This window comes from Lytechinus pictus, chromosome 5, assembly GCF_037042905.1.
Source record: "Lytechinus pictus isolate F3 Inbred chromosome 5, Lp3.0, whole genome shotgun sequence".
In the NCBI taxonomy this organism is placed as follows: domain Eukaryota; kingdom Metazoa; phylum Echinodermata; class Echinoidea; order Temnopleuroida; family Toxopneustidae; genus Lytechinus; species Lytechinus pictus.
In genome coordinates, this window is record NC_087249.1 from 27,648,057 (window position 1) to 27,669,817 (window position 21,761).

A 21,761-nucleotide genomic window follows, 5' to 3' on the forward strand; every position below is an offset into this window, starting at 1 on the left:
CTCGGGGTAAAAGAGCAGATGCATTCTGAAAGTCATTGAAGGAAACAGTAGAAGCATAGACACAATGCTAATATACTGAACAGCTTATCATTATTATTGATTGCTACAGGCTTTCCTGAAATTTTCCCTTTAGCATACTTGCTATATGACTTAATATTCGAGTTTCCTTTATACCTTCAAAAGAAAACCAACATGATCGTTAGCTCACATGACGAAATCAATATCTTTGACCGAAGTACCATTCTCCTGAACATGATAAAGAAACCGACATTCTATTTGGTTGGGATCTTAAATGTGTTCTTATCTTGAAAGTATCAAATATTTTCGAGACCTTGATCAATTATCGCCATTAAAAGATATGAATGCTGTTCAATGTATAATAGGAAGTTTACCCATAATTTTACTGTCAACTCATGATCTGGGTGGACGTTTACAAAAGGAATCTGTGAAACCGAATAGAATCATTAAAGGTTTAAATTTGTTGGAATCGAGAAGGACGTACCATCAATGCCGCAGTAAACCCCTGCATCTTCAGAATGCCCGCAGTTGTTATTACCCCATCCACCATTATTACAATTGACCAGCCTGGATTCAGATCCAGCGCAGCTGACGTAATCAACATGTATCGGTCCATATCCTTCTCCGTACGGACTCTCTATCCTGGCCTCGCCAACATCGCCTGAGTATCCAAGTTGTCGGCAGACTACTCTCGCGTCAAGGTCATCCCAGCTGTCATCACAAACTGTACCCCACTGGCCATTGTGGTAGATCTCAACCCGACCTTCATCAGGCATGTCTCCATCCATAATGCGAACGTCTCCTTCATTTTCATCTACATCAATTTAAATGCAAAACTCGACGACTGATCTATATTTAGAGGTCCAATAAGACTGGCCTAAGATTAAGGTTAAGTATGGGATCATACAGGGTTATATCAGATGGTTTCCTTAAAAACATAAAAAATGCAGACAACATCAAGTCAAATCGGCCCTGGTCCCCTACCGTAGATGCAACACTTTAATTACGAGGTCTTAGAATACATGCCCATTCGAATAAATAATTTTCTGTTACTCTTAACAAAGCTCACATTGTGTATTTTTCTTTTTGGTACACTTGAATAAGGTAAAATTCCAATACTATCTTTCAGACGAAAATCCACAATATATATATATATATATATATATATATATTGTAAAGAAATGGATGAAGAGAACAATGGTAGGCGTAGCTTAAATCAAGCTTCCCCAGAGCTATCTACCCTTTTGGAAAATTGGTGATGCCGAAAAAATGTCTCTGCCGGGAATCGAACCCGGGCCTCCAGCTTTGAACGCCGGTGCCTTAACCACTAGACCACAGAGACGGGTTAGTGGCTAGGGCGACCCCGATCCGACTGACCGTCAGATAGACAGATTTTCGACAATGACTATACCAATTATAATTTCCTTTGTCGGGTGAAGGTGGGTTTCGTACAATGACAAGCCGCCATGCTTCAGCTGGATCAAAGCTATTGCTTTGATACAGTACACGTATGGGAGAAAGTATACAAATGTGTAAAGTTATACATGTACAACAGCTTTGGCAACTCTTTTATTTACAATATTTAAATAAAAGAGTTGCCAAAGCTGACGGTCAGTCGGATCGGGGTCGCCCTAGCCACTAACCCGTCTCTGTGGTCCAGTGGTTAAGGCACCGGCGTTCAAAGCTGGAGGCCCGGGTTCGATTCCCGGCAGAGACATTTTTTCGGTATCACCAATTTTCCAAAAGGGTAGATAGCTCTGGGGAACCTTGATTTAAGCTACGCCTACCATTGTTCTCTTCATCCATTTCTTTACAATATTTAAATAAAAGAGTTGCCAAAGCTGTTGTACATGTATAACTTTACACATTTATATATATATATATATATATATACACACACCCTCACACACATATATATACAGTGCGTCCCAGAAAAAACGAAACCGAGACTTAGCGATGATTTATCATAACTTAATCATAAATTCAATAGACAAATGACCTACCAATGTAAAGCTTAGAATCTTTTCTTTCATCTGATATGACTTATTATTATTTCTTATTCACGCATGAGTTAGCAAAAACAATTTGAAGAAAGGATACCAAAAACACATTTGGCGGGGGTATCTGAATTTCAAAAAGAAAATCACATGCCTAAAAAGTTCAATATCTGCTCTTTTATTTGATACCTTAATCCCAGAAAATGATCAAGAAGTAAAAAAGTTATGTTCCCTCGAAAAAATGCTCGTATTTCCATAATTTCATTAAATAAACGTGTCTTCACCGGCATGACCGGTTTCCCACAGAAGCTATCGCACGGTTAACAAAAGACTTAATGCATGGCTGATCGTCAACAAAACGGAGCGTCGAGTGAGTTTGAACGCTAGCCTGTAAAACCTTTTAATTTTATGAAATTATTGAAATTCAAGCCTTATTTCAAATAACCAGAACTTTGTTATATCTAGACCAATTTCTTTAATTGAGGTATCAAATTAAAGAACAGATATTTAACTTTTTTTAAATGTGGTTTTCTTTTAGAAACCCAGATACAGCCCGCCAAGTGACTTCTTGGTATCCCCTCTTCATATTGTTTTTGCTCACTCATGCGTGGATGAGAAATAATCTAAGTAATATCAGATGAAAGAGGAGATTATAAGCTTTACAATGGTAGGTCATTTGTCTATTGTATTTGTGATTAAGTTATGACAAATCATCGCTAAATCTCGGTTTCGTTTTTTCTGGGACGCACTGTATATATATATATATATACATGTATATATATATATATATATATATATATATATATATATATATATATATATATATATATTGTAAAGAACTGGATGAAGAGAACAATGGTAGGCGTAGCTTAAATCAAGGTTCCCCAGAGCTATCTACCCTTTGGAAAAATTGGTGATGCCGAAAAAATGTCTCTGCCGGGAATCGAACCCGGGCCCCCAGCTTTGAACGCCGGTGCCTTAACCACTAGACCACAGAAACGGGTTAGTGGCTAGGGCGACCCCGATCCGACTGACCGTCAGATAGACAGATTTTCGACACTATACCAATTATAATTTCCTTTGTCGGGTGAATATATATATATATATATGTGTGGTTGGGCCCCTTTGTTACGGTTATCCCTTACGGTCGAAAATCCGTGATTTGCATAAACTCATCTTGAGGCCACCGCACACCTTATGATTGGTCTGCATTGAACCCGATATTGGAATAAAACGTACTAGAATTTAATGCTAATATTGAGACATGGAATATCTTACTAAGTAATGTTCTAAATCATCGTATGAATATCTTTATTCAAATCTGTGACAATGCTAAAATCCTCAATAGAATTAAAGCGAATTAAATCTATAGTCGTAATGACGTCATAGCAATCGTATGATTGGCTATGATTTGAAACTAATTTCGCCTCATAAAGGCTTGCAATCATATAAAATGGTTATCTTAGTATTCTTTAGGTTAATATGGGTCTAAAATTAAAAAAAGATACTTTCATTCACATTTTCAGTAAATGAGCAAAATGCAATTAGTTCCGAAATTGGATTGTGGATCAGTCGTAAAGTGTGCTGTGGCCTTAAAGAACACTTCAATAGAAAGGGTATTTTCTATGAAGAATTGCGGATATTTCTGAGATGAGTGAAGATATTTTAAGTTGAATGAATGTTATGTGATATCACTGCCGCATCACTCCATTATACAAGAAGGAACAAATCAAATAACGATGGCACCTAACTCACCATAGCAGTAAACTCCAGCATCTTCAGAATGTCCGCAGTTGTGGTTACCCCAACCGTTGCTGATGCACAAACTTAATCTGTCTTCCCTTCCATCACATGCAACATCGTCAAGGTATATTGGACCAGATCCTTGTAGGTATCTACCACCACCCAAGGCTGTACCAGAAGTGTATCCAAGCTGACGACAAACTACACTTGCATCGGTGTCATCCCACTCGTCATCGCATACTGTTCCCCACACACCTTTATAGAAGATCTCAACCCGACCTTGGTTTACGGTGGAACCGTTAACAAGTCGAATGTCTTCGTCACCTATTAACATGATTCAGAGAAATAAAGATTCACTATTCAATTTACAATGCTATCAACCTATAACAATCATTCTGTTGAATAAAAAAACTATCATACCCTTTTAAAGAAATAAATCAAATGAGCCAAAACGCATTGGCCTTTTAAAAACTGACCGTAGAATTAGTCAAAAAGAAACAAAGTCTACAACAGTTCAGTTTAAATATATTATATTATTACTCACGAATGACATGGCAGTAGACTCCAGCATCCTCAGCATGACCGCAGTAATCATCGACACCCAAAGCGTTGCTGTCGCATGCATCTAATCTAGCTTCATTTCCGTCACAGTTAATATCGTTAAGGTATATCGGGCCAGTTCCTTGTCCGTAAGTAGCACGGCCACTGGCCACAGCGTCAACCGAGTATCCAAGTTGTCGACAGACTACTCTCGCGTCAAGGTCATCCCAACGGTCATCACAGACTGTACCCCACTGACCGTTGTAGTAGATCTCAACCCTACCTTCGTTCATGGTAGGGCCGTTGACAAGACGAATGTCTCCAGGCTCATTTGCAACTTACAAGGGGAAATAAATTATAAACAGAGAGTGTATAAATCATTCCATTTTCGGCATTAACTGAATTAATGTTTGACATCTTCCTGCAATTTTCTGATTGTAGAATAGGTATAAAGCTGTCAGCAAATGTTTGGAAAAAAAATCAGATGAAATATTTGTTCCGGATTCATGTACCGTAACATAATATATATTTATCTGACAAGGGTTTTTAGCAAAGTGTTATCAATCAGGACGCATGACCAATACCGTAGGATATTTATGCATCTTCAGACTAATCGCAGCTAATGCTCAGATCCTGAAAAAATCATCCGAGGTATTTTGGGCAAGACACTTTATAAGTACCCTCGCTACAGAGTCATCCAAACTACTGTAGCAAACAGTAAAGACTAGCCGATATGGTCGTTCTAAACCTGGTTTTGGTTTAGCTTGATCCATACATAATGCTAATTTCCCTTTTATTTTTGACGAAGAAAATAATGTTCCAGGGGAATTTCTTAAAGTTATATTTTAAGCTATCACATTATTTTTCTTTTAAAAAACAGGAAAGTATTATTTTTGTACATGAAAAAAGGTCAAATGTTCCAGAGACGTAATAAGAGCCGCTTTATAAAATATTGGAAGATAGGCATTGTAGTATTTGTTTTTCTCTTAGCAACAAGTGTGGATACATTCCATTGCATACCATCAATATTGCAGTAAACTTCAGCGTCTTTGGTGGGAAAGGATGATTCCAGCTAAGCTTAATTCTGCACACCATTTTTGGACAATAAGTCAAGGGACAGGAAGGGTATTCTTTGGAAATATTTCATCAGAACGATTCCAAATACTTATACTCACCATCAGTAGGGCAATAAACCCCGGCATCTTCAGAGTGTTCGCAGTTGCTGATGTACCAACCGTTGCTACCACATTCATCTAGCCTAGCTTCATTTCCCTCACAGAGAACATCGTCAAGGTATATCGGACCGGTTCCTTGTCCATATCTAGCAAGACCATTGGCCCGACCAACGTCGCCCAAAAATCCAAGTTGTCGACAAACAACCATCGCATCATTGTCGTCCCAATCGTCATCACAGACTGTACCCCAATGAGCGTCGTGGAAGATCTCAACCCGACCTTCGTTTGGTGTGGAACCGTTAACGAGACGGATTTCTCCTTCATTTCCAACTGTCAAACAAAAAACATGATACTATAAAAAATAGTTTAAAGGTATAAGTCTTTATAATCCTGGAATAAACAACCAACATCATCTTTAATGTTCAATATTTGACCGATATTGAAGATGGGATCAATCGATTTTGTTTAACTTTAAACCCAAAACTGTGGTGATAACTGATTAAGGTCTGCAAGCGTAGACTATACTATATGATTACACGTGACTACTTCCATCAAGAAGCACTCTTTTATACCAAGATGGTCGGAGGAATGTTGTTGCAGCTAACCTAATATACGTCTGTAAATAGTGTTATAAAGAACTGACTACTGGTCTGTTATTTGCCTCCAACCCCGCTCCAACCTAAGTTTGAAATATGGTGTCAGTCGTCCTGAGACCTAGCAAAGGTTGGCGATTTCCAGGAATGATCAAACATTGAACACTGTTTAATTCCTTTTGTACTCCCTTTGGACATAACAACAACCTCTGAATGGAATGTTAGTCTCATAGTAACCTGTTAGCTTCACTTTAGCTTTTTGTAGTTTTGGTCTAGGTTTCATTTTGTTATAGATTTTTTTCAGGGAGAATATTAGCTTGAGCTCCAGTATCTATCTTGAACTCAACTGGCTCATTATTGACTCTCAAATTGACTTTCCACTCTTCCTTGATTCATGTTCAGTTGATTCACAGGAACATGAATCAAAGGAAGAGTGGAAAGTCAATTTGAGAGTCAATAATGAGCTGAAAGAAGCTCTCATGATTCAACCAGTGCTGCATTTCTATGATTGCACAAAACCCACAAAGGTATCAGCTGACGCTTCAAAAAATGCAGTTCTCCTACAGCAACATGAACAAAATTGGCATCCAGTAGCTTACGCATCTAGAGCGACTGATGCAGAAACACGTTACGCTCAGATAGAAAAGGAATACTTAGCCATCACGTACGGATGTGAAAAATTTCATCAATATATCTCTGGTAAAATGAAAGAAGTTGAAACAGGTCATAAGTCACTTATCCCATTGTTTGTCAAGTCATTGGCTGATTGTCCTCTACGCATTCAAAGATTACTGATCAGAGTACAGAGATATGACCTCAAAGTGTAATTTACACCTGGAAAGTACATGTTCACTGCTGATACACTGTCACGAGCGGTAGATCCAAAAGCAGAATTGAATGTTGAAACTGGAAAAGATATCAGTCTATGTAGATATGATTGTACAAACAATGCCAGTAACATCAAACAAAAGACAAAATGTTGAAGAGACCAAAAAAGATGGAGAGCTTCATAAGTTGCTAGTCACCATCAGAAATGGTTGGCCAGAAAATAAGCAACAATGTCCAGCAAGAATAGAACAGTTCTGGAACATTAGAAGTTAACTTTCTGAAGCAGATGGAAATAGAATCATCTTCAAAGGTTCCAAAATAGTAGTTCTAACTTCCATGAACGGTACATACTGATCCGATCAATCGTAACTCTATGGAAATCCATCAATGTCGTAATTTTTTTACGAAAAACTTGCACAGTATCCTCTGTATGCAAAGAGAAGCGCAGTGATTTTCAAGAATACAATGAATGCATGAATATACATCATAGTTAGAAAATATTTTGAACATGCATAATAATAGATGTTGACGTTGCTAGCCGTCCATAGTTACGATTGACAGGACCAATCGTAAATCTTTGTAAGACGGGGCCCTGAAAGGTTGTGACCTAGGATCCATCTGTGCGATCCCTGAAAATTTTTGAGGAAATTGAACAACCTTTCCACTACAAATTTACACCGCCGATCTGTTTTATAAACAAATAATTCATTTTTTTATCAATGGTATTGTCGACGATACAGGTATCTCAGGTACTTGCAATAACATGCAAAAGCACTCGGCGCAAGCGCTTCGTGCTTTCGAATACTGCAATACCCTCAAATGCAATACACCGCTACAACACGCACCTAATAAATTAGCGGGGGGGGGGGGTTGTATAATATCATAATGTTAAGACTGACCATCATTACTGCAGTAAACTCCAGCATCTTCAGAATGTCCGCAGTTATGGATACCCCAACCGCTGTTATCGCATTCATCTAACCTAGCTTCACCTCCCCCACAGAGAACATCGTCAAGGTATATCGGGCCAGTTCCTTCTCCGTAAGTAGCACGACTTCTGGCTACAGCGTCACCTGAGTATCCAAGTTGTCGACAAACTACCCTTGCATCAGAGTTATCCCAACTATCATCACAGACCGTCCCCCACTGCCCGTTGTAGTAGATCTCAACCCGACCTTCGTTCATGGTGGGGCCGTTAACAAGACGAATGTTTCCGTCATTTGCGCCTATCAAGGTGAATAAATTAGAGTCGGAAAAAGTCATTCCATGTTCTGCAGCATTTGGTCAATGAATAAAAAAAATCTAACAGCAACAATATTCATAGTACAGACAAATTTTAAAAGTCTCAGCACATAGTGTTTGGAAAACAATCATAAATGAAATATTTTTCCGGTTACAGTTACAATGAAATAATATGAACACATATCCTAACAAAAAGTAATATCATCAAGGTATAACGGGCCAGATCCTTGTAAGTACGCATGCCCCCCCCCCTTTCTCCCTACATTCCTGATTTTACCAACATCGATTCGTCACCAAGGCTAACTAGCATTGGTTGAACTTTATCCAGATGCTAATTTTCTATCTTTTTTTACGAGCAAAACAATGTTCGAGAGGAATTTCTGCTAAGTAATATTTATATCGTTAGATTATTTTTCTGAAAAAGACCACATAACATTATTTTTCACACACTGCTTGAAAAAAAATCAAATGTGCCAGCAATGAATTAGCAACCATATTGTAAAATATTTGAAAGGTATATCTTGTAAGAAATTTTGTAACATCACTCTTTGTAACAAGTTCGAAGACATCATTGCATGCCATCAACACTACAGTAAATTCCGCATTTTCAGAGCACGCTGGCGGGCAGCGAGGGATAATTCCAACTCATACAACTCTGACTATAGATAAGAGTCAGCTTTTCTTAGGAAGGGTGTACTTCTGAACCACTACACCAGGGCGCTTCCAAATACTTTCACTTACCATCAACAGTGCAGTAAACCCCAGCATCTTCAGAATGTCCGCAGTTGCTGTTGTACCAACCATTGCTGACACATAAATCTAACCTCGCTTCATCTCCCTCACATCCAACATCATCAAGGTATATCGGGCCGGATCCTTGTCCGTATATAATGGGACTCCTGGCCTCACCAACATCACCTACGTATCCAAGTTGTCGACAAACCACCCTCGCATCAGCGTCATCCCAACTATCATCACAGACTGTTCCCCACTGATCGTCGTGGAATATCTCAACCCGCCCATCGTTTGGAGTGGAACCGTTTACTAGGCGGATCTCTCCTTCCTCTCCAACTTTCAAGATAACAAAAATAAATTGATACAATAGTAAGGTATAAGTCTGTAAACTCCTCGGATAAACAACATTCCCATGGAGATTCAAGATTTGACAGACATTGAAAATTGGATGAAACCACTTTGTTGAACATTAAACCCCGAGCCCCCCCCCCCCCCATTATTCCCCGATTGAAAGTTTGACTGAAATTTTTGTTCAATCCTACTTAAGTGACCAAGTAATTGTGAATGAGTTTTATAGACATCTCTAACAGTTTATAGTTCTAATAAAAGTTGGAATCTAACATTTTCCTTTACCATTGCCCTACATAGGCTCATTACAATTTTCCATACAATTAACAATTGGGGTGGTGTCAATCTTTTCCTTCACAATCATTCGACATAGATTTGACGAACAAAAACTGACGAAGTAGCATTCCTCCGAAATATTTTTCTTTGCTCTGATATGAATAAGACCATCTACTTGTATACCAAGTGGGCACAACCCAAATATTCACCCAATGTCATGATACAAAGCTCTCTGTCATTTTTGGCATTGTTTTAGACTGATGATTAAAAAAAAAGAATCCCCATCTTCAGATTTTAGCAAAATGAGGACATACCATCACCGCCACAGTAAACACCAGCATCTTCAGAATGTTCGCAGTTATTGATACCCCAACCATTGCTGACGCATGCATCCAATCTAGCTTCATTTCCCTCACAGAAAACATCATCAAGGTATATCGGGCCAGTTCCTTGTCCATATCTAGCAAGACCATTGGCCTTACCAACGTTGCCCAAGAATCCAAGTTGTCGACAAACAACCCTTGCGTCTTTGTCGCCCCAATTGTCATCACAGACTGTACCCCACTGACCATTGTGGTAGATTTCCACCCGACCTTGATCAAGAGAGTACCCATCCACAATGCGAACATCTCCTTCTGATGCACCTATAACAGAATGTCAAAATCAAAGCAGCGGTCATGTTTGAATGAAATAAGGCAAGATGTGTTGGTCCCCTTTCTTGATTTCATCTCGCAAATATACTTTTTGGGAGTAGTCATATATGAAATCTACAATTTTGAAATATATATATATTCAAATATCTATATAGTTATTCTATTATCGTGCTGCAGATAATGTGAGATTATGCCTAATAATCAGTACTCTGAATATATTTTTGTGATAAATTACCATCAGTAGGGCAGTAAACTCCTGCATCTTGAGAATGTCCGCAATTGTCGTTGTACCAACCGTTGTTGACGCATAGATCCAACCTTGCTTCATATCCCTGACATCTAACACCTTCAAGGTATATCGGGCCGGATCCATGTCCGTATGTAATGGGACTCCTGGCCTCACCAACGTCGCCCGAGAATCCAAGTTGTCGACAAACCACCCTCGCATCAGGGTCATCCCAACTATCATAGCAAATCGTCCCCCATTGACCGTCGTGATAGATCTCCACCCGACCTTCGTTTGGGGTGGAACCATCAACAAGGCGAACTTCGCCATTCAAGCCATCTATTGAGAGAGATCGAAACACAGCATTCGCAAAAAATATTCAATGTGTTATCGGAGAGATACAAAGTGGAATCGTTCCATTTTGCAATGTCATGATATTAATATTAACTCCTATCTACACAGGGTCGTTTCAATTGTGAGCTGATCTTCCAAGGGGCCATGGATAACGAAACATATTGCCTTTCTTCATTCAAATTCATCGAGCGCCTGATTAGAAGGCAGAAGGTCCCTTTTTAAGCGTTAGGCGTTACTCGGCCAGAGAGCAATCCTACCTCTGCTTCATGTAATGGGTGCTCTTCCATCAGGCACCATTTTTGCTAAACCGGCTTTGAAAAGTAGTTTTAATTTCCCAAAGAAAGTTATTTTCGTGTCTAATACTAAATTTGAAAATAATTATTCAGCATTATCTTTCAGTTCTATGACACCCCCCCCCCTCCCAAAATCGAACGATGGTGAGTTCTCGAAAAAATATTAAGACCTACCACCAGCATCGCAGTAAACTCCAGCATCTTCTGAATGTCCGCAGTTGTGGTGATACCAACCGTTACTGTTGCATAAATCTAACCTATCTTCATTCCCATCGCAGTTAACATCATCAAGGAATATCGGACCCGATCCGACCCCATAAACACCAAGAATCCTCGCATTAACATCGCCCGAGTATCCAAGCTGTCGACAAACCACCCTCGCGTCAGAGTCATCCCAGGAGTCATCACACACTGTCCCCCATTGGCCTTCATGGAAGATCTCAACCCGACCTTGGTTTGCAGTGGAGCCGTTAACAAGGCGGATATCTCCTTCATTCCCAACTTTCAAAATAAATAATGAAAATATTAATAATAAAAGCTTACAAACTCAAGTAACAATCTTTGCTAGAAAAAATGCATGCGATATTAAGTAATGTTCAAATTACACGAATCTATTCCTTGTGATAGTGTCGGAAATTAGCAAGGTTGTTTCATAGAGCTGTTCGTAAGTTAGGAGCGAATTTAAGAAAGACTGATAAACCTTTCTTAAGAGCCAAATAATCACCAATGAATAAAAAATGGTGGATATCATTCACCACAGGAAAGGATCACCAGTCGTTCTTAAAGTCACTCTTAACTTACGAATAGCTTTATAAAACGGCCCCGGTGACGTTTTAAAACGGTGATGAATTTGAAAAATTATAATAAAGATAAGATCTGAATTGTCGGAAGAGTTTGAAGTTAAAGCGAGTGTGCATCAAGGTTCCGTGATGTCGCCTAGTATGTAAATGGAAATGGGACGTTTTGTTTTAGTTCAAACGGAAAGGGGATTTGGAGTAAGAGAAGAATAATGCGAGCGATATATTGTGTATTCAATGACCAAGGTATGGAAGCTATTTTGAGGAGTTAAGACCGCGGGTGTTGGGTTTGAGTGAACAGTTTAGTACTTTCAGATGGATGACCAGAGTAGACAAGGTAGAAGGGCAACAGAAGAATACATGAAAAGACAATTGTGGAGAGTACGAGGGTCGGGTTGATGAAAAAGGGGTACACCAATTTTTTTGAAGTGGAGGAGGTAACAATAGCTTTTCAACAATGAATCAAAATTGGTTTAATAAGATTTGATGAAAGATCTCCAATCTAAAGAATATGACAATAAAACATGCTTAATCTAAAGAATGCAACAATTAAACATGCTTACAACTTACCGTCACTACCACAGTAAACTCCAGCATCTTCAGAATGTCCGCAGTTATGGTTACCCCAACCGTTGTTGAAGCATGCATCTAATCTAGGTTCATCTCCCTCACAGCCAACATCATCAAGATATATCGGATCTAATCCACGACTATACACACCGCCATGCCTTGCAACACCAACGTCGCCTGAGTATCCAAGCTGTCGACAAACTACCCTGGCATCGTTGTTATCCCAGGCGTCATCACAGACAGTACCCCATAGACCATTGTGAAATATTTCAATCCTTCCATCGTAAGGACTGAACCCATCAACGAGGAGGATATCTCCCTCTGTTTCACCTTTGATTGAAACGAAAATACAGTGCTTATAATTGATGTTATCGGTTGTGATGTTATTTTTTCTTACTGATATACTGATTGTGTCATTGTCGTCATTAATGGGAGGAAACAAATAGGCCTAGTAGAAATAAGACATCAAAATTATTCCCATTGACCTCCCAAAATAATGCTCGATATGATCATGATTCTGCATTTAAATGGAAAGTGCTCTAATCAATCAAAGTTTATGGCTACGGATGTTTCACCATAATCGGATTACTCAGAACATACCAATAAAAGCGCAGAAAACCCCCGCATCTTCAGAGTGTTCGCAGTTGTGGATGCCCCATCCACGGTTACTGCAATTCATCAAGCTAGACTCAGATCCCGTACAGTCGACATCATCAAGGTATATTGGCCCCGATCCTTGCCAATAGTGAGCATCACTCCAGGCCTGAACATCTCCTGAGTATCCAAGCTGTCGACAAACTACTCTAGCATCATTAACATCCCAACTATCATCACAGACTGTACCCCACAAGCCATCATGGAAGATCTCTACCCGACCTTGGTTTGGAGTGGGGCCATCAACAAGACGAACATCACCTTCCGTGCCATCTTTGAAAAGAAAACGAATAGCCGTTTACAAACGCAACATATAATATATTCTAATCAAAGATTCCTGATTCACTTGAAATTTTACCTTCCTCTCCCAAATCCCTATCAGTTTACAAGACATGACGACCGAATAGCTAAGCTTTGCATTTATACTTACCGAAGCCATGTGATAAAACCACTTGTCTAAAAACTTTCTTTCCTATAATAAACTACTACAGGTGATCTAAATAACAAAAAAAATAGGGACACTGAAAAAAATATGAATAAGAGAGTCAGTTACAAACATTGACAAATGACACCAGCATCTTCAGAATGTCCGCAGTTCTGAATATCCCAACCGTCGCTCTGGCATAAATCCAACCGAGTTTCGTTTCCTTCACAGCCAACGTCATCAAGGTGAATAGGACCAGATCCTTTTGGGTATTTTCCACCGTTCCAAGCTCCGCCAATGTTATTTGAGTATCCAAGCTGACGACAAACTACTCTAGCATCATAAACGTCCCAACTATCATCACAGATTGTACCCCACAAGCCATCATGGAAGATCTCTACCCGACCTTCGATTGGAGTGGGACCATCAACAAGGCGGACCTCACCGTCTGCGCCGTCTTTGAAAGAAAATGATTAACAGTGTATCCATTCATGATCACTTCTTTCACCGGATTCAAATCACACGTATAAATTGCCTCGACGTGATAAGGTGGGCATCAATGATTGAAAATGGCAAACATGTATATATGAAACCAATCTTACAAGGTGTTAAGGATTATTCATTGTATAAAGAATCATGTCTGCATGTAAACGAATCATGGTAAATACTAGTCTCACACATACACAAACATTGCATAACTTTTCAAAATTAAGAATAATGGAATATTTCAAGCGTCAATCTAAGATTAAAAATATAATGATCTTTGATTCCGTCCCAAATGCAATATTGAAATATAATGAGCTTTAAACCAAGAACAAAATGACGCAAAATAAAATGATAGTTTATTGAAAAAAGATGGTCTAAGAACAAACCTTGGCAGATAACACCAGCATCACTCTCGTGTCCACAGAAGTTGTTATCCCAACCGTCGCTCTGGCATAAATCCAACCGAGTTTCGTTTCCTTCACAGTCAACGTAATCAAGGTGTATGGGGCCAGATCCCCTCGGGTATTTTCCACCATCCAAAGCTCCACCAATGTTGTTTGAGTATCCAAGCTGTCGACAAACTACTCTAGCATCATAAACATCCCAACTGTCATCACAGACTGTACCCCACAAGCCATCGTGGAAGATCTCTACCCGACCTTGGTTTGGAGAGGGGCCATCAACTAGGCGGATATCACCTTCTGTACCATCTTTGGAAAGAAAACGATTACCAGTATATCTATTTATGATCATTATTTCTTTACAAGCATGAACTCGAATTGTGTGAACAGGTTTCTTAATTTATTAACGAATGTAATTCAATAGAATCACATTATTTTTCGCAGGTGATGGGTAGTTCTATTTGTAATCTCTCTCAGTGTCGATATGACATTAGATTGTAAGTTTAAAGTCCGCCACAAGAGACGTAGTTAATATTATCACGAAACATAACATTTCATCAGATGAAATAAGATTTTAATCGTCAAATGAATTCGTTTATCAACATGAGATCCAAGGTGTTTATTTCGCAGTATAACAATTAAAAAAAATACTTAAAGGACAAGTCGCAAAAAAGGACAATCTGAGTTTCGGAAGGGTATTGAAAAAGGAAATAAATGTATCACGAGCTAAAAAAGAAGAAAAAAAAAAACCTTGGCAGATAACACCAGCATCACTCTCGTGTCCACAGAAGTTGTTATCCCAACCGTCGTTCTGGCATAAATCCAACCGAGTTTCGTTTCCTTCACAGTCAACGTAATCAAGGTGTATGGGGCCAGATCCTTCTGGATATTTTCCACCGTTCCAAGCTCCACCAATGTTGTTTGAGTATCCAAGCTGTCTACAAACTACTCTAGCATCATAAACATCCCAACTGTCATCACAGACTGTACCCCACAAGCCATCGTGGAAGATCTCTACCCGACCTTGGTCTGGAGAGGGACCATCAACTAGGCGGATATCACCTTCTGTACCATCTTTGGAAAGAAACGATTACCAGTATATCTATTTATGATCATTATTTCTTTACAAGCATGAACTCGAATTGTGTGAACAGGTTTCTTAATTTATTAACGAATGTAATTCAATAGAATCACATTAGTTTTCGCAGGTGATGGGTAGTTCTATTTGTAATCTCTCTCAGTGTCGATATGACATTAGATTGTAAGTTTAAAGTCCGCCACAAGAGACGTAGTTAATATTATCACGAAACATAACATTTCATCAGATGAAATAAGATTTTAATCGTCAAATGAATTCGTTTATCAACATGAGATCCAAGGTGTTTATTTCGCAGTATAACAATTAAAAAAAATACTTAAAGGACAAGTCGCAAAAAAGGACAATCTGAGTTTCGGAAGGGTATTGAAAAGGGAAATAAATGTATCACGAGCTAAAATAGATAAAATAAAAACCTTGGCAGATAACACCAGCATCACTCTCGTGTCCACAGAAGTTGTTATCCCAACCGTCGCTCTGGCATAAATCCAACCGAGTTTCGTTTCCTTCACAGTCAATGTAATCAAGGTGTATGGGGCCAGATCCTTCTGGATATTTTCCACCGTTCCAAGCTCCACCAATGTTGTTTGAGTATCCAAGCTGTCGACAAACTACTCTAGCATCATAAACATCCCAACTGTCATCACAGACTGTACCCCACAAGCCATCGTGGAAGATCTCTACCCGACCTTGGTTTGGAGTGGGGCCCTCAACAAGACGGACATCACCTTCTGTACCATCTTTGAAAAGAAAACGATTTGCAGTATATCCATTCATAATGGGCATCAATAATTGAAAATGGCAAACATGCGTACATGAAACCATCTTACAAGGTGTTGAGGATTATTCATTGTATAAAGAATTATGTCTACATGTAAACGAATCATGGTAAAAGTCTCACACATAAACGAACATTGTATAAGATTGCACTAACGTACAGTATCTCTTTTCAAAATAAGAATGATGGAATATTATAAGCGTCAATCAAAGTATAGAAACATAATGGTCTTTGATTCCGTCCTAAATGCAATATTTGATCCATGAAATGTAATGAGCTTTAAAATGAGGACAAAATGAGAAAAAATAAATGATAGTTTATTGTAAAGAAAGATGGTCTACAAACAAACCTTGGCAGGTCACACCAGCATCACTCTCGTGTCCACAGAAGTTGTTGTCCCAACCGTCGATCTGGCATAAATCCAACCGAGTTTCGTTTCCTTCACAGTCAACGTAATCAAGGTGTATGGGGCAAGATCCTTCTGGATATTTTCCACCGTTCCAAGCTCCACCAATGTTGTTTGAGTATCCAAGCTGTCGACAAACTACTCTAGCATCATAAACATCCCAACTGTCATCACAGACTGTACCCCACAAGCCATCGTGGAAGATCTCTACCCGACCTTGGTTTGGAGAGGGACCATCAACTAGGCGGATATCACCTTCTGTACCATCTTTGGAAAGAAAACGATTACCAGTATATCTATTTATGATCATTATTTCTTTACAAGCATGAACTCGAATTGTGTGAACAGGTTTCTTAATTTATTAACGAATGTAATTCATGTAATTCAATAGAATCACATTAGTTTTCGCAGGTGATAGGTAGTTCTATTTGTAATCTCTCTCAGTGTCGATATGACATTAGATTGAAAGTCTAAAGTCCGCCACAAGATACGTAGTTAATATTATCACGAAACATAACATTTCATCAGATGAAATAAGATTTTAATCGTCAAATGAATTCGTTTATCAACATGAGATCCAAGGTGTTTATTTCGCAGTATAACAATTAAAAAAAATACTTAAAGGACAAGTCGCAAAAAAGGACAATCTGAGTTTCGGAAGGGTATTGAAAAAGGAAATAAATGTATCACGAGCTAAAAAAAAAAAAAAAAAAAAAACCTTGGCAGATAACACCAGCATCACTCTCGTGTCCACAGAAGTTGTTATCCCAACCGTCGCTCTGGCATAAATCCAACCGAGTTTCGTTTCCTTCACAGTCAACGTAATCAAGGTGTATGGGGCCAGATCCTTCTGGATATTTTCCACCGTTCCAAGCTCCACCAATGTTGTTTGAGTATCCAAGCTGTCGACAAACTACTCTAGCATCATAAACATCCCAACTGTCATCACAGACTGTACCCCACAAGCCATCGTGGAAGATCTCTACCCGACCTTCGTTTGGAGTGGGGCCATCAGCAAGGCGGATATCACCTTCTGTGCCATCTTTGAAAAGAAAACGTTGAGCAGTATATGCAGTATATTCACTCATAATCACTCTTTTCACCGTATTCAAATCACACTTTAAAATTGCATTGTTGTGATAAGAAAGATGGGCATCAATGATTGAAAATGGCAAACATGCGTACATGAAACCAATCTTACAAGGTGTTGAGGATTATTCATTGTATAAAGAATTATGTCTACATGTAAACGAATCATGGTAAAAGTCTCACACATAAACGAACATTGTATAAGATTGCACTAACGTACAGTATCACTTTTCAAAATAAGAATGATGGAATATTATAAGCGTCAATCAAAGTATAGAAACATAATGGTCTTTGATTCCGTCCTAAATGCAATATTTGATCCATGAAATGTAATGAGCTTTAAAATGAGTACAAAATGAGAAAAAATAAATGATAGTTTATTGAAAAGAAAGATGGTCTAAAAACAAACCTTGGCAGATTACACCAGCATCACTCTCGTGTCCACAGAAGTTGTTGTCCCAACCGTCGGTCTGGCATAAATCCAACCGAGTTTCGTTTCCTTCACAGTCAACGTAATCAAGGTGTATGGGGCCAGATCCCTCTGGATATTTTCCACCGTTCCAAGCTCCACCAATGTTGTTTGAGTATCCAAGCTGTCGACAAACTACTCTAGCATCATAAACATCCCAACTGTCATCACAGACTGTACCCCACAAGCCATCGTGGAAGATCTCTACCCGACCTTGGTTTGGAGTAGGACCATGAGAAAGACGGACATCACCTTCTGCGCCATCTTTGTAAAAAAAATCGAATAGCCGTATAATCGTTTACAATCTCAACATAATTATATTATGTTCTAATAAAAAGATGATTCCTGATTCACTTGTAATTTTGCCCAAGATTGCCAAAAGACAGAGGATAAATCAAGTTTCCTCTGTTTTTAAGATGATGTGATCAAAATCCTTCCCCAAAAATCACGTTCAGTTTACTTGACTGACGACACCTAGACAAACTTGAGCAATTACCCATGAGAGACTACTATTGTTAATATAATACGTAAAGGAGCACCGAACCCCATTTTCAAAGTACATGTATGAGTTTTAGGACAGGAATAATCATTGCAACGATAGTCAACAAATAGGGTACTCAAAAAATAAAGATGTATGAGTGTCAGTTACCAACCTTGACAAATAACACCGGCATCTTCCGAATGTCCGCAGTTCTGAATATCCCAGCCGTTGCTCTTGCATAAATCCAACCTAGTTTCATTTCCCTCGCAGGCGACGTCATCAAGGTGTATGGGGCCTGATCCCCTCGGATATTTTCCACCAGCCCAGGCTCCACCAATGTTGTTTGAGTATCCAAGCTGTCGACAAACTACTCTAGCATCATAAACATCCCAACTGTCATCACAGACTGTACCCCACAAGCCATCGTGGAAGATCTCTACCCGACCTTGGTTTAGAGTGGGGCCCATAACAAGACGGACATCCCCCTCTTTTTCAAATTCTGAAAAGAAACGATAGAAACCTGCTTTTCACTGCATACCTTATCTCAGGACTAAGAATTTTCCCATATCAAAATATCCTGGTGCAGCCCCCTATCAAAATATCATGGTGCTGCCCCTATCAAAATATCATGGTGCAGCCACCTATCAAAATATCATGGTGCAGTCCCCTATCAAAATATCCTGGTGCTGCCCCTATCAACATATGTTGGCGCCGCCCTTTAAAGGACAAGTCCATCCCAACAAAAAATTGATTTGATTAAAAAGAGAAAAATCGAACAAGCACAGCATTGAAAATTTCATCAAAATCGAATGTCAAATAAGAAAGTTATGACATTTTAAAGTTTCGCTTAATTTCACAAAACAGTTATATGCACATCCTGGTTAGTATGCAAATGAGGAGAGTGATGAGATCATCCACTCACTATTTATTTTGTTTTTTGTTCATATGAAATGTGAAATATTCTAATTATCTCCTCATTGTCAAGTGAACATGTGGAATAAGCATTGCTTAATACTTTATGATTCAGTAAAGTTGGTCCATATGGTCAAATCTGTAAATAATGAAATATTGTATAATTCAAACAATAAAAAACAAAAGAAATAGTGAGTGATTGACATCATCGACTGAGTCGACTGACTCATTTGCATGTCACTGAGTTGTGCATATCACATAATTTTTATCATAGTTGTGCATATTACATGATTTTCTTTGGTCCTGAACTCTCTCTCCCCCTCCATCTCTCTCTCTCTCTCTCTCCCTCTCTTACCATGTTCTTTTACTTTCTCATTCTGAGTCTTATTTTTATGTGCATATATGTCTTCTTTACTTATGTTTTCTTTATGTTATGAATTGTATGTTTTTAGACAGGCAGAGCCCTGTGGAAGACCAGCGATTTTTTTTAATGAACGTTTTAATTGTATATATTGTGTAATTTTACATATTTGTTTGTACAAAGCTGAACAGGCTCCACTGGTTAAAGATTTGAAATAAATGAATAAAAATAAATAAATAAAATCACTGTTTTGTGAAAAATAAGCGAAACTTTAAAATACCATAACTTTCTTATTTTACATCCGATTTTGATGAAATTTTCAGTATTATGCCAGTTTGATTTTTCTCTATATATGTATTCAAATAAACATTTTGCTGGGGTGGACTTGACCTTTAACAAAATATCCTGGCGCCACTTCGTTTTTGTAGGGCCTGTTACAACCGATAACGTCGCAGCAACGCATAATAATGTCGCAGGGAAATGGCATTATGCGATGATCATCCAACGCATAATGTCGCAGCGGTATTCGATTCGATATGTTTTCTTTCAGTAATTTGTTTAAAGGAGAATGAAACCCTTGAAACCAGCTGAATCCATATCAATGAGAAAAATCAAAGAAACATATTGTTGAAAGTTTGAGGAAGATTGAATGAATGATAAGAAAGTTATGAGCATTTGAATATTGAGATCACTAGTGCCATGTAGATCCTCCCATCGGCAATGCGACCAAGATCTGTGATATCACACACGTACAACTCCCTCATTACTTTAGTACTTATTTCACGTATATTCTCACTTTTATAGAGTCTATCACAAGGTGAGGTGTTCTCTTTATGAGATGACAAGTACAGAGGTTTCACAACATTATATCATTGATGAATCGTTTGTCATATGATTAGAATGAGCAAAAAGAGATGTTTTGGGGTATATTTTCAGTGTCCAAATGGGGGAGTTGTACGTGTGTGACATCACAGATCTTGGTCGCATTGCCAATGGGAGGATCTCCATAGCATTAGTGATCTCGACATTCAAATGCTCATAACTCTTCTATTGCTAGTCCTATTTTACTCAAAGTTTTGTTGATCTTATTCTTTGATTTTTCTGCTTTCACAAAAGCTAACTTGCTCCAAGAGTTTCATTCTCCTTTAAGCTCTGTCATCTGAACAATTTTAAACTGTTGGTGGGGCAGGCGCAGATGCAGGAGAGGGGGCAGTATCCAATTCATTATCTGGAGGAGGCGTTTGACTAAAAAAAACATGTATTGTGTGGACTAGTGAAACGCAAGTATACGCATACCACCATTTATCTGCACATATTGCTATATACATGTATGTAATTAAGCACATTTCCATGGTCTTTTACAGACAATTTCAAATACAAATTTAATTACAATTCATTGTTGTTCATGAGATTTTAAGAAAGAAATTATATTTCGTATTGTTACTCGGAATTTACCATAAGAAATTCGGCGCGCGATTCTCACTCGCATATCTTTTATATAGGTCTATAATGCCCAATACTGCTCAGAATGTTCAAATTTTGGGTCTAAATCGCCGGCGGGCGTAAATCCCGGGGGATGGGGGATACATTCCCCAAACACTTTTCGGAGAGGGGGATGGCATGTACAATCATCCCCCCCCCCCCACTTTTCAAGATAGAAAAAAACAATTTTAATCATCAAATGGTTAATACCATGTTAATATGTGAATTCATCTTTAAATGCTATCAAAGTGCTTAAATTGGCCAAATTTTCCATTCTAAAATTGCAAAATTTCTCGCGCGGTCGCTCCGCTCCCGCAATCAATCGATTCTTACA

At 38.7% G+C, this 21,761-nt stretch overlaps 1 protein-coding gene across 3 annotated transcripts in view; it reads right to left on the reverse strand.

The window, feature by feature from the left end:
• LOC129262186 (deleted in malignant brain tumors 1 protein-like) overlaps positions 1–21,761 on the reverse strand; it is a 33,547-nt gene that overhangs the window by 6,122 nt on the left and 5,664 nt on the right. The window contains exons 2-20 of one of the 3 annotated variants that reach the window (XM_064100141.1): positions 18,845–19,171; positions 18,132–18,455; positions 17,352–17,675; positions 16,577–16,900; positions 15,866–16,189; positions 15,104–15,427; positions 14,339–14,662; positions 13,600–13,923; positions 12,989–13,315; positions 12,389–12,718; positions 11,196–11,522; positions 10,384–10,713; positions 9,810–10,139; positions 8,878–9,207; positions 7,794–8,120; positions 5,474–5,803; positions 4,303–4,635; positions 3,771–4,082; positions 503–832 (exon numbers count right to left, since the gene is read on the reverse strand). In XM_064100141.1, the coding sequence (XP_063956211.1) occupies positions 503–832; positions 3,771–4,082; positions 4,303–4,635; positions 5,474–5,803; positions 7,794–8,120; positions 8,878–9,207; positions 9,810–10,139; positions 10,384–10,713; positions 11,196–11,522; positions 12,389–12,718; positions 12,989–13,315; positions 13,600–13,923; positions 14,339–14,662; positions 15,104–15,427; positions 15,866–16,189; positions 16,577–16,900; positions 17,352–17,675; positions 18,132–18,455; positions 18,845–19,171 (6,201 nt within the window). The remainder of the gene's footprint in view (positions 1–502; positions 833–3,770; positions 4,083–4,302; positions 4,636–5,473; positions 5,804–7,793; positions 8,121–8,877; positions 9,208–9,809; positions 10,140–10,383; positions 10,714–11,195; positions 11,523–12,388; positions 12,719–12,988; positions 13,316–13,599; positions 13,924–14,338; positions 14,663–15,103; positions 15,428–15,865; positions 16,190–16,576; positions 16,901–17,351; positions 17,676–18,131; positions 18,456–18,844; positions 19,172–21,761) is intronic. The other 2 variants (XM_064100144.1, XM_064100143.1) reach the window with 2 other exon arrangements.